General features: G+C 51.9%; 1 protein-coding gene across 2 annotated transcripts in view; it reads right to left on the bottom strand.

The window, feature by feature from the left end:
• Nucleotides 1-6,814: 6,814 nt before the first annotated feature.
• The window catches only part of SLC28A1 (solute carrier family 28 member 1), a 47,417-nt gene continuing 40,684 nt past the window's right edge, over nucleotides 6,815-13,547 (bottom strand). The window contains exons 12-17 of one of the 2 annotated variants that reach the window (XM_044917994.1): nucleotides 12,443-12,611; nucleotides 12,112-12,309; nucleotides 8,620-8,701; nucleotides 7,814-7,912; nucleotides 7,561-7,672; nucleotides 6,815-7,396 (exon numbers count right to left, since the gene is read on the bottom strand). In XM_044917994.1, coding sequence (XP_044773929.1) covers nucleotides 7,324-7,396; nucleotides 7,561-7,672; nucleotides 7,814-7,912; nucleotides 8,620-8,701; nucleotides 12,112-12,309; nucleotides 12,443-12,611 — 733 coding nt within the window. In that variant the 3' untranslated portion in view covers nucleotides 6,815-7,323. The remainder of the gene's footprint in view (nucleotides 7,397-7,560; nucleotides 7,673-7,813; nucleotides 7,913-8,619; nucleotides 8,702-12,111; nucleotides 12,310-12,442; nucleotides 12,612-13,547) is intronic. The other variant, XM_044917995.1, reaches the window with a different exon arrangement.

Below are 13,547 nucleotides of genomic sequence, written 5' to 3'. Positions count from 1 at the left end.
TGACCCAAGTGTGGAGAGCTGCCTGCCGACTTGAGCTTCCTGAAAGCTCACTGCAGCTTCTGTCCTTGAACATGATGATGCACTGAGCAAGGAAACTCTTCGGGAGGCGGGCCACCTCCTTTTCCATACCTGTCGTCAGGCTTTCTCACCTCGAGGTTCTGTCCTAACAAGATGACCCTGGGCCCAGCCTGCAGCTCAGCCACACTGGGCCAAGGCTGCTGCCCGCCCCCCACTCCAGGCTCAGACAAAGAAGATTTGAGGGGATGAGACACACGTGCCCTCGGGGCGCTGCCCAAGAAACGATCCCTTGAAAGCCGTGTGCTCTGATACAGTTCATTTCTCCTCTAATTGAGGCATTGGCTTTGGGGGGGAAAAAATAGTTTGGTTAGAATATAAACAAACGATGTCTCTAAAAGTAGAAAAGAATCTTATTCAGAAGCTAAGTTGCAGGAGATAAAAGCGATCTTTAGTTTATAAAGTGAGTTTCCCATCCCGTCCCTAAATGACTTTTCTTTTTTTTATGGAAAGAAAAACAGAAGCGGGTTCCTTGGGGAAAACTGTGTCCTTGGTCAGCTGGAGCGGAACAGACAGGCGCAGCCCCGCTGGAGGGCCCTCCGCCTCAGCGAGCTCACTTCGGGGGGCTGAGGGCGGGCAGTCCGCGCATGCCGCCGTTTCCTGACAGCCAGGAGAGCTCTTGACGTTCTGTGTGCCAGTCCGGGGAGCATCCATGAGCTGGGGTTATTCCCTGTCTCCCTTACAGATGAGAAACCAGTGCCATCTTGAAAAGATAAGAAAGGAGTCTGTGCGGAGAGAAGGCAGAGAGAGAGCAACAGAAACCCGTGGAAGGATGTGAGGTCTGTTCCATAGTCTTCATGAGATGACCTCTTCCTTGTTCTTTTATGCCGTGAATATAATTTGCAATGCGTGGCGTGTGAGGGGGGAGCTGGTTGGAGACTGGGGAGGAAGGCCCTTCTTCTAGCTCCATCTTGCTATTCTCCAAGAGGAGGGGACCAAGATCCATCCGGGCAGAGGCTGCATCATGGGTTGGGCCACCTTTACCAGTGGGCCAAGTCATTGTACTTGAACACGTTCTGCATGGTGATCAGCCTCTTTCCTGTTTCCTGCGTCTGTGGCCTGAGGTGTGAAGCTGATGTGACCCTACCTTACCCCTTCTTTCCTTCTTTCTCTTGCTGGTGCTTTCCTGCCATGAAGCTGTGAGAATCAAGAGAGGGGGACTTCAGTAGAATGGAGTGAGGAGGTGAGCAGGGGGGCTCCCCTGCAAATCCCACAGGAAGAGACGGACTTTGCTCCCCTCGCACATGGTTACTACTTTGCTGCCGCAGCAGGAGGAAGCGAGACTCTCCTCCTCCCCCCACCACAGTCCAGCCAATGACGGACACTCAAAACTCAGTCGATGACAAGCCTCCGTACATCCAGCTCCCAGTTGACACTGATGGACCTTTTGTTTACAACAGCCTTTCCTCTATAAAAGAGCATACTCTCCTTTGTTCTTGCTTGTCCTGGGTTGCAATTCTCGGCTCTTCTCGAATAAACCCATCTTTTGCTGGTAAAATAACTGGCAGTTTTATTTTTACGGGGAACAAAGCTAGCTTGGAAAATTTTGCAGTTTGGCCACATGGCTCTCTCTCCGCATTCCCTCTCACGTGTGTGAGGACTCTCTCTTCCTTCTAAATCTTGGTGGCAGGTGGGTGGGTACATTCCAGATTTGGACTTTGTCAGAGGGAGCAGTCCTATTTAGGGCTCCAGTGGAATGCACCAGCTCCAAATTGCCAGGGAATCAGAAATGCCAGGGATGATAGGCACCCGGTTAATAATATCTTGTTTCCCATTTGTTCATCAGGAATTCTGCAGGGAAGAGGCAAACTTGCTCTTTCTTACCGCCTGGTCTGTTCTTCTTGTCCACGGGCAGGGCGTGTGTAATAAAGACACCAAATGATGCCATGAACAAGAGAAACAGTATTCCTGGGTCACATGGAGTCTTCAGTGTCACGGCAGCCCCTTCTACCAAGACACCAGAGGCCCAGGCTCCTCCTAACTTGTGGCTGCCCCATCCCTAAGGTATGGAAATTGTCTCCATCTAAGTGGGCTCATCTTCCATCCGTATTCCAAATGGCATGGAACAAAATTGAAACATACTGGGGACATGGAGGATGAGCCCCTTCGTCTAAGGCAGGGGTCAGCCAACTACAGACTCTGGGCTGGCCGACTGGTTTTGTAAGCCTGGTTTGATCAGAGCATGGCCACTCTCATTTGTTCATTGCCTAATGGCTGCTTTCAGACTACAAGGACAGAGTTGAATAGTTGCAAGAGAGATAGTATGGACCCCCAAACCTAAAAATAGTTACCATCTATTTTTTTGTTGATGATGGGATGGGATTAGAGATTGGATGTAGCTGAGGGAGGGTACATCTATTTTTCTATTTAAGAAAAAGTTTGCTGACCCCTTCCCTAAGGGCATGATCTGGAGGCTGCCTACTGGACTGCTCAGAAGTCAAGTGCCAAGGACTAGACCCAAGTCCCGTGGCCACAGCTAGCTGCAAGGAATGCTGGGAAATGTAGTCTTCATGCTAGCTGGCCAGTTGCCCCCCTAGAGCTTTAGTGATTACTACAGGAAAAAGGGGAGAATAACTGTAGGAGGATGACCAGCTCTCTTGCCTATGCTGGGTCATGTGTCCTTTGGTCAGATCTTGGTGCCTGTTGTTTTAAAATTCTGAGCTTCTGAACCAGGTTCCTGCTACTCATTCATAATCATGTTGGTTTCTTTTGTTATCTCTGTCTGCCTTCCTCATTGGGATATTTCCTGCAGCAGAACCAGAGTCTTTCCTCCCAGAGTCTTCTGAACGCCTTTGTCTTCAATGTGGACAAAGTGCCCAGCCGTGCCAGCCTCCCCGTCACTTCCAGTCACATAATCTCTGCTGCCATGGCGCCTCCCACTCCACAGGTCCACATCTTTATCAGAACTTGGTCCAAAGCAGCAACTCCCCGGGCACCCGGCTGGCTCAGTCAGCAGAGCATGCGACTCTTGATCTCAGGGTTATAAGTTCGAGCCCCATGTTGGGTGTAGAGATTACTTAAAAATAAAAATCTTAAAAAAAAAAAAAAAAGAAAAAGCAGCAATTCCCTTTATCTCTGGGATGGAAATCATCCTCTAGGCAAGTTATGAACTTGTTGCACCCTTGATGGTAGGTAAGTAGGAGTCCTATCGGATGTCCCAATAGGCAAGGTCCCACCCACCCCATTCCTATCCTATCTCTGGTCCCATTTGTGCTCTGGGACAGAACTTTCTCCTATTCTCTCCTCCCTCCATGATATTTCACCCTCAACATGCCAGCGCTCGGCTTGGAGTGTTTCTGGAGCAGACACGTAGCTTCTTAGCACTCTCCTTATAGGTCTGCCTCTCTTAAATACCCTCCCTCGGCTACATCCAATCTCTAATCCCATCCCATCATCGTGGTTACACCCCCTGTGTTCTGGCTTCAATCTGGAACTGGCTCATGACACGTGCTATGTCTGCATATAAGTGCAGAACAGCTAAGAATCAGGTCTGGGGCAAATTTTGAAACCATGACGTGCTATGTGAGGAACAAGTGAAAGGACTAAGGGTCCCAGCTCAGAAAAGGGAAGCCTGGATGCTCGCCATCTTCCAACTGCTGAAGAGCTGCCATGCGGAAAAGGGATTAAAACACGTCTATAAGGTTTCTCTAAGATTTGACTTTTTAAAGCCCATGAGCAAGTATTCCTTTGGTAAATAAATCTAAAATTAAACAAACAAACAATAAAGATATATCCATGAGATAGGACTTGTTCTGAATGGCCCAGAATGGCAAAACTGGGATTGAAGGGAAACATTTTTGAGGCAAAATTTGATTTGCACTCCCCCTTAAGGGAAGTATTGCATAAATTATTTGGAATTCTACTGTCTGTGCAATTTTTTAAAAAGATTTATTTATTTATTTGAGAGAGAGCACGAGCCAGGTGAAGGGCAGAGAGAGAAGCAGCTTCTCCGTCGAGCAGGGAGCCCAACACGGGACTCGATCCCTGGACTCTGGGATCATGACCTAAGCCGAAAGCAGACGCTTAACCTAGGTGCCTCTGTCCATGCGATTTTGCGTACATTCTCTCATGAAAGACACGTGTCCTAGATTCCAACCAGAGTCCTGCTGCCTTTTCCCACGTCTCCTTAGAGAAGTTAACATTCAGGACAAATCATGTGAGTAGACAATTCTGACAAATTTTCATTAACAGAAAATACTAGAGGACAGTGCTATTCAGAGTATGGCCCACATGTGTTTATAGGTCTGTAATCATGTAATAGATACTGAAAGTGACGTTCAGAAGCCTCATAGCAACTTTACAGAGGAATTGTATGTTTGCTGAATGTAGACTTCTGCTCACATCTCCAAATTAGGTCATTCATGTAGTCATGTTGGCTGAAAAATCCTCATCGGCGGACCACCCCACCGGACTTAATTTAACATAATAAATATATCTTATATGTTGATCGCTATTACACTAAGTACAGGAGGGCACAGAATCTAGATTTCAAGAAACCTAATGTATAAAAACAGGTGATCACAGTGAAATTTTTGAGATTAATAAAAATGGCTTCTTAGATTCTTCAGTCGGGCTTTAGTTGAAAATAAATCCTGTCATCTTGGGGACAACACAATATTACAGTGTGTTCTGTGTTAAAATATATGACAATATAAATCGTAATTTGTGCAATCCTATTCTGGTATCATTTTCACTTTCCACTATTCTAAGAGCCCAGAAAAATGCCGTTGGCCAGGCCCCCTAAGGATGCCTGAGAAGCCTGCTAAAGATCCTTTGCCCTTCCCTCCTATCAAGGTCATCTTCCTGGGAGCCACGCCCTGTCTCGGGAGGGACTTCCCTTCCCAGCCAACCCTCTTCTCGAAGCCAGATGCCAACGCTTTAGCTCATCAGAGTTCGGTTCACTGCTGTTCCCCTGTCTAGCTCAGAACCTGGCACATAGTAGGTGTTTCAGACTGAACTGCATCCTCCCCCGCAATTTATGTTGAAGCCCTCACCTCCAAGGTGATGGTATTTGGAGATGGGGCCTCTGGGTGTAAGCGGGGTCACATGAGGTCAGGAGGGTTCCCGTAGTGGGATTAGTGCCCTTGCAAGAAGAAACACCGGAGAGCTTGCTGTCTCCCTCTCTCTCTGCAGTGTGAGGCCATCTGCATGCTAGCAAGAGAGACATCACTAGAAACTGATCGTGCCAGCGCCCTGATCTTGAGCTTCCAGCCTCCAAAACTATGACAGAATTGATTTCTGTTGCTCAAGCCACCCAGGCTGTGGTATTTTGTGATGGCAGCCCGAGCTAATAAAACAGGTGCTCCATGGATATTCCTTGACTGAATCAACGAGCAGTGCATAATCCTGGAGCGGACAGATCACGGGCACGGGCCTCATTCTTTGCAAAGATCCCTCTCTGCTTCAATGCCCTTCATTTCTAGAGTCTTTTCCAAAAACCCCAGCCCTTCCCAGGCCAGGGACATAAAATCAATGGCAGTTTGGGTTCTTAGTGTCTATTTCTTAGCACAGGGGCAGCAAATAGTTCTCCCCCGAAAAGGCAGCCTGAATCCCTTGGCAGTGGGGTCCTCCAGCACCACACTGATGGGGATTCTGGAGGCCCTTCTGGATTCAGTGTGGGGAGTGCTGTGATCGATTAGCAATGTCTGTCACGGCTGTGGAAAGGGCAAGTGGAGGGGTCTGTGCCAATCTTGACTTAGAGCTGCGCCTGGGATGCAGTTAAGCACGGGCTTCCGGCACCAGCAGATGTCTGCAGGCCTCCCCTCAAAGGGCTCCCGACTTCTGCAGGTGCCCAGTGAGGAGGATGGAGCACGGGGGTGGAGGGAAGGTCCGATGACTGAGGAGCCCTCCCTCCTGTGCCCACCCCGCGATCAGAGCAGCGCTGAGCTGAGAGCACGTCCTCTCTCTGCCTTGGCCCAGGGCGGGCTACAACTGGGAAGCCAGAGGTGACACAGGTGAGTGATGGAGCGGCGGTCCGGCGGCCCCAGGCACAGGTGCATCGCAGGTCACTCCGCCAAAGCCGCTGGGGAGTGGGAAGTCGGCAGGAGGAGCACAGGCAAAAGAGAGAGGAACAGGGCCTGCCGGGTGACGGGGATGCCAGGAACGAAGGCACAGAGGCACGTAAAACACCTCAGAAGCCTGGACCCCTGGAGCAGCAAGCGTGGGCTGGGGAGAAATGCCGAGGGGGGGAGGTCAGGGCAAGTCACCCAACCGAGTTCCTTTGATGCCAGCAGCCTAGCTGAGAGATTCAACGCCGCTTGTGAGGCTAAGACGGCCGGGGTTCAAATCTCACCTCTTCCTCTTCCTAGCTGTGTTGCTTTGTGCAAGTTACTTAACTTCTCTGGGCCTCTGATTCCTCAACCAGGGATAATAATAGAACCTGACTTCATAAGGTTGTTGTCAGGGTTGAGAGTTAGAATGTATGAAGCACCCAGAACAGTGCCTGGCAGACAGTGCTATGTAAACAGTTGTGTTACAATTATGTAAAGCAGTTTAGAACATTAACCACTATTTCCTGAATTGTGTTCCGTGGGGTCCTCAACTAAGAGATGCTCGCATCCCAAAGGTTCTTATGGTCGAAAAAATTTGGAGAATGTCTCCTGTCATATCTGGATCAAGATTTGGCGAGTCCATAGTAAAACAAAAACAAACCCAAAAGCAAAACCCGTGTAACTTTATTTAGCCCAGTATTTTCCAAGCCTGGTGGATCACGGAACCTTCTGAACACCTCGTGGGACAGTGTTCCACGGGACACCAGTTTGGGAACACTATGGGCAAAGGCTGCAGGGGAGCCTCTGAAAGTAGAGGAAGGGTCTGGCCCAGGTAAGCCACGGCAAGATTCCAGTGCCAGAGGAGGAGGAGGGAGGGAGGGAGGCGGCTGCAAAGCCCAGCGTGAGGGACCCCATAACTGAAGGGAAGGGTGCACGTGAGAGACCCACGGTGGGGAGACAAAGAGGACCAGAGTGCTGTTTGGATGCGGAGGGGAGAGAAAAGGAGGCAGAGGTGACCCTGAGAATTCACATTTCGGGAGGGAGCAGGAAGGGGTCGGGGATTGGGGGGCATCCCTCACTTCCACACCACCCACTCTCTGCCCGCTCGCCCCATCAACTCCTCCCCAACCGCGTGACCGAGGTGAGTCTCAGCCCCGTGGCTACCCCCCCAGGAGGGAGGGGTGAGAGAGAGAAGGGTGGGGACAGCCACTTCATGGGGATGAGCAGCCCCCAGGAGGCCGAAGACGTGCTGTCCCCGCTACGCACAGATCGTGTGGTTGTAAAATCGACAGCAGACGTCCAGGGCCCCTCGGCTGACCTCTGGGCTGGGGCTAAAAGAAGCAAAGGCTGCGGTCTGGGCTCCGGGCCCCACATCGGCCACGGCCGGAACATTTCTACCCCTCGCCCCAGAACCAGAGGCACCCCCAAGGCACTTGGGCCCTCTGCACCCCGTCCCTGCAGGGCCCCCGAGCCCCCCAGCCGGCCCGGGCCTCACCTCTGGAAGGCCCGGCGGCAACACTGGTACACCTCGAAGCTGCTGCTGCCCACGGTTGCGTTCAGGAGGGCCGTGCAGTCGACCGCGGCCCCCCGGGGCACATAGAGGATCCCTGTGCAGGGAAGGCAGCTGGTGGGCAGGGTCTGCGTCCCCCAACTCCCCACCCCTGCTGGAACTTCCAGAGGGGCCAGAGCCCCGGTGTCCGGCCCTGGATGGGGCTAGAAAATCAGGACTCTGCCAGGCCGGCACTCACCGGCCACGCAGGCATTCACCAGCGACACACAGGTCCCCGTGCAGAGTGCCCGGAGCACTATCTGGGAGAAGTCGCTCTTCCGCTGGGGGGCCATGGAGGCTGCAAGGAGACCAGGGTGCTGAGCGCCAGGAGGCCCTCTGCCCTTCTGCGCGTACTCTGCATCTCTGGATGCCTCTGCCTGCTCCCCTTCCCCTTCTGGGCAGATGGAGGGACAGATGTTGTCCTCCTGCGCGCTCCCTGAGTTCGGGAGTCCTCCTTGGCCTGACTTGGGCCCCCAGTAACGCCCCACACCTGCCACCCTCAGAGGCGGATGTAGGAAAAGAAGGTGAGTTTGCCATCAGGCAGACCTGGGATCAAATACAGGCTCAGCCACTAACTAGCTGAGCGACTGGGACCATCACTTCCCTTCTCCAAGACTCAGTTTCCTTCTCTGTAAAATGGGATGGTTACACCACCAGGAAGGCGGTCTGTGAGGAGCGGCTCAGAACCGTGCAGGGCCCTCCTCCTTCGTCGCCAGGGCCACCTGTCCACCGTGGGTATGGGAACCCACAGGCCAAAGCCTCAGGGGACAGGCCAGCACTGCACCTTCCCTCCCTCCCCAGACTCCTGAGCGGGGTGCTAACCCCTGGGCCGCCCCGCCCCACCCCGCAGCAGAGAAGTCCTAGGGCTGGGAGGAACCTCCGCGGCCATCTTGCTCAGGCCCTGCCCTGGACATACGGGAGGACTGAGGCCTAAGGATCCCAGGAAGTTGTTTCAGAGTCAGGCCCCCAACCGCCCAGGGTGCTGGGGAGGCCCCCAGGACTCACTCAGGCCTCCCAGCATGATCCCAATGGAACTGAAGTTGGCAAATCCACAGAGGGCAAATGTCGTGAGGATTTCTGCTCTGACCTGAAAAGACAGAATATGAGTGAGGAGGGGCTTCCCTTGCATGGGGCGGGGCACCCCCATACCACCCTGGCTCCCCAGCCCTAGTTGCGTCCACTTCCGGTGCGTTTTTGACCTTTGAAGCCCTCAGTGCTTGACCCCACCCTCACCCCAGGCCTTGCACAATGGCCTCTAGGTCAGTTCAGGCCGCACCACCTGAGAAACAGCCCCCTGCCTGTGGCCTTCAGTCCCTTTATCTTAATTGCCACCCTTTCCCAGTCTGATTCAGGCTTGTTATGCCCTCTGGCGTTGGCCTTCCTAAACTCTGTTCCCCGGGGGCACTTGGTGAATGGCCCTTCCCAACACTATAGACTGTAGTTTGTTTTCCTGCAGGGGCTCTCAGGCTGCAAGAGGACTGAGGACAGCCTCCTGAAGACAGTGAGGAACTGGGAGCCCAGCCAGCGGGGCTCCACACGTGTCCCCACCTATGACCAGATTGAGCAAGTCAATAGCCTCTTTACATTTCAGTGTCTCCATCTGCAGGGTGGGAATAATAGCACCTGCCTGAGGGCTGTTGTAAGGGTCACACCGTAGGGAAAGTACCAGGTATTTAAGCAAAGTAATTCCCCTTCCCCTCCCAATTATACAGTTGTTTAATTTCCGAGAAAGAGGTGTTAAGAGCCAAATGGAACAATTTGGAATTAAAAAAAAAAATGGCTTAGATCATACCTCACACCATATAAAAAAATCAATTCTAGAGCATTGAAGCAGATAAATACTGATATTTTAAACAGCAAATAACAGAAAATATAGGCAAATAATAATTATACTTACAAGGTAGCATTATTACTCTCATTTTGGAGAGGAGCAAACGGAGGCTCAGAGAGGTTGAGTAACTGAGGAACTGGTTCACACAGCCAGAAGGTGGCCGTGTAAGAACTGGAATTCAGTTCTGCCTGACTGCAAAACTCAAGCTTTTAAATATTTCACCATATTGTCTCAGGAATTTAATACCTATCAGATTTCTGGAATGGAGATAACTTTCTAAGTTTAGAAATAATAGAAGAAATCACAAAGGAAAAGATTTGGTGTAAAATCGGTTAAAAGAAAAATCCCCAAATACAAGATGAAGAAGAAAAAAGACTAGGAAATATATATGTATAAAATATAATAGAAAATGGGTAATGTCCTTATAACATAAAGAGTTTACACAAATGGATGGAAAAATATTAAGGCTCCTGCATCCGGCTTGCTCACCTACCATCACCCTCTCTCTACAGCAGCTCAAGGAATCTTAAAATGTAAAATGTCAAATCTTCAGGAACTTTCTACTGCTCCTCAGCCAGTCTCTTCTACAATTACCATCTGCTCTAACTGTGCTTCTCTCCTTTCGTTTCTCCAAACAAGTGCTGTTCAACCTCAGGGCCTTTGCACCTGTCTTTTCTTTGTCTGGAATGCTCTTCCCAGCTTCACCTGGCCCCTTCTCCTCCCTCCAGGTCTTGGCCTAAATGCTACACCTCGGGGAGCATTTTCTGACTAGCCCAGCCAAGGAAGACCCTTCTGTTTCCTCTTCTTGTTTCCTTTGTAGAACTTCATTCAAATCGTGGTTTACTTTTTATTCCTTCACTTCCTTGTGCTTTTCACTAGGCCTACATTCCATGACATCAGGGACCATGTCTGTCTACTTCCCCTTTTAATTTGTGGTGCCTCGCAGAGTGCCTGGCACCCTGGGGGTCTCAACCAATACTTACTAAAGGAACAAAGTAAAAAAAGATCCTAAAGGAGCATCCCATCCATTATCTCTAGAGGAGAGACAGACAGGGGCTAAGGACAAGGACAGGGAAATCTGTGCTTTTGATCTCACACAATTTATTATTTTTAACTGAAGGCTACATTCCCTTACAATTTAAAACATAATTTAAGAAGAAAAAATATTTCCCCTTCAAAGTGCCTAGTAACCCAAGAGATGCAAATTAAAACAATGAGCTATTTTGCCTGTTACAGTAAGCACAACTTTTTTTAAGGAGGTTGCTCAGTGCCGCTTAGTGTGTAGAAAAGAGCCCTCACAGCCCAGCTGGGGGACGTTTCCGTCGCTACCACCCTTTGGGAAAGTCACTGGGAGCAACCGCACGAGGATTCATGCCATGTGATTCAGTCATCCCACATCTGGGAAAGCTCCGGAGGAAATGATCCGAGAGGAGGGAAAGGTTCTGTGCACAAAGCTGTTCATTTCAGCACTGTGTAAAATAGCCAAACGAGGCAATGAACCCAGGGGGGCCCCACAGCAAGGAACTGGTTAAATATGTCAGGATGCATACATCAAAAATGTTTCTGTCATAACAGCTGGTGCGGGGAAAGCTGGCTCCACTACAGGATGGATGCTGTAATGACAACCAGGTAAAATCTCCCTTGAAAAAATAGGAGAAAATGCATAAAACAACGCTAGCTATAATTTTAGGATGGCGAGGTGACAGGTAATGGTTTTATTCTCAGTGATGCTACATAGAGCTTTTATTTGTTTAGAAACATTCATTTTATAGAGCTTTTAGAGTTTTGGGTTTTTTTTTTTTAATTTTTACTTATTTCTTTGACAGAGAGAGAGATAGCAAGGGCAGGAACACAAGCAGGGGGAGTGGGAGAGGGAGAAGCAGGCTTCCCGCGGAGCAGGGAGCCCGATGCGGGGCTCGATCCCAGGACCCCGGGATCATGACCCGAGCCAAAGGCAGACGCTCAACGACTGAGCCACCCAGGCGCCCCTAGAGTTTTTGTTTTTTTACGAGAGAGAGAATGAGAGAGAGCCTGTGCTCATGCAGGGGTGGGGAGGAGCAGAGGGAGAGGGAGAGAGCATCCCAAGCAGACTCCCTGCCGAGCACGGAGTCCAACACGGGGCTCTATCTCACGACCCTGAGATCATCACCCGAGCAGAAATCAAGAGGCGGATGCTTAACCGACCGAGCCACCCGGGCACCTCTAGAGTTTTTAGTAATAGATTTTCACAGAAAAAGCCATCAGGGGAACCGAATCCAATGTGCTGGCTGTGAATGTGGCGGGGCCTCCCTATCTCGCTCCCTCTGCTCACTGGACGCTCACATATGTCCCTCTGGGCGCAGCCGTGGCACGAATCACACCACTTTCCAGTAGGAGAGGCGAGGCTCTGTGGCTGTCCCAAAGCCACACAGGATGGTGGCCCATCTACGGCAAGATCGCAGGTGTCCCCAAAGAGGCTCTTTCCTTGCAGCTCAGCCTCCTAAGAGGCTTCGGGAAGGAGGGAGTGAAACCCGAGGCCATCTTGTCAACCAGGGCAGTAGGATTGGGAGGCTGGGCGCCATCTCCGTGTGTCCCCTGCTTGTCCAGGAGCTGGGACAGCACCTGCCAGGGGGCCCAGGAGCAGCGGCATGACACCCCTGCCGCAGGGAGGGGACCGGGACACTCACGGAGATCCACTGCTTCTTGGCGCCGACCCACTCCTCAGCTCCCGCAAGGCGGTGCCTCTTGTACTGGGAGAGCTCCTGATAGGCCACGAACTCGTTCAGGAACAGCTTGATCCCCAGGAGCTCCGCCACCACCGGGCAGTCCTCCCAGGCCACCCCCATTAAGAAGGCCACAGGCCGCAGGGCGTAGGAGCAGATGAGCTGAGGCACAAGGCAAGGGCAGCTGCTGGGACCAGGACCAGGGCTGGCCGCGGATCTGCTGGTGTCCACCCACTGCCGCCCAGCCCCGGCCCCGGGCCGCCCCTCGCGGGCCAAGTGGGCAGCCCAACGGTACCTGGAAGCTGAGCTCCTGGGCACCCACCATGGCTCCCAGCCAGGAGAGGGCCGCGTTGACGAAGGCCAGCAACGCCAGGAAAGCAATCAGGTTGGCTCCGATGTTCCCCACCAGCTTCACGGAGACAGTGGCCCCATTGCTGGCTGCTTCTAAGAGGTTCTGGGCGTCTCTGTTTTGGGACCAAGGACCACCATGATTGGCCTGTCCCCACAAACAGTGGGGCTCCGCATCCTGTAGGCTCAGAGTGGAAGCTTGGACAAAGTATTTCGGCGCTGAGGGTCCTTGTTTTGTTTCTGAGACCCAGGGGGAGAAAGGGGCTGGTCCGAGCGCCAGGATAAGGCCCGGCACGGTGCTGTGTCCACGTGTGGGAGCCACCGGCCACACGTGGCTTCCGAGCACTTGGGAGGAGCTGGCCAGCACCGAGGTGCTGAGATTCAGAGATTCGGGACCAAAACAAAAGAACGTGAAATAGCTCATTAATAATGTTTTATACTGATTACATGTTGAAATGACAATATTTTGGACATACTGGATTTAAAAATTTGTTAATAAAATCACCTGTTTCTTTTGACTTTGTAAAAACCACAACTATTAGAAAACTTAAAATTCTAGATGTGGCCCACACTCTGTTTCTACAGGGGGTGCAGCTCTGGACCTGTGCACTGTACCCCAAGCTCGCTGGAGCCTTCTCAACACCAAAGCCAGTGTTACATGGTGCTTGTTCGGCTACGAGCAAGAGGTGTTGGCAGGTGAGGTGATCAGGGGTGGTGCTGAGTCACTGTGTGACTGACACGCTGGTGCGGGAGCGCAAGGCCCCAGGAACAGGTGGCCTGGGGCCTTCTCAGGACCCTCCCCAGCACACGCGCAACAGGCCGCTGTCCCATGTGACCTGCCGGGCCTTTCCCTCTGGTCCGAGCCTGGAAATTAAGACACGAAGCCACGCGAAGCCACGAGCCAGGGCAGTGAAGGAGGAGAGGGCCTGGGGTTGGGCAGAGAGAACCAGACGCTGCTGCCTCGGCCTATGCTCCTGCCCCCTCCCCCCACCGCCCTCCCCCCCCCCCTCCCCTGGCCTCGTGTCTTAATTTCCAGGCTCGGACCAGAGGGA

The sequence above is a fragment of the Neomonachus schauinslandi genome, chromosome 9 (genome assembly GCF_002201575.2).
Source record: "Neomonachus schauinslandi chromosome 9, ASM220157v2, whole genome shotgun sequence".
Taxonomy (NCBI): domain Eukaryota; kingdom Metazoa; phylum Chordata; class Mammalia; order Carnivora; family Phocidae; genus Neomonachus; species Neomonachus schauinslandi.
Note: the sequence above shows the minus strand (reverse complement) of the source record. Positions and strands in the feature narration are given on the sequence as shown.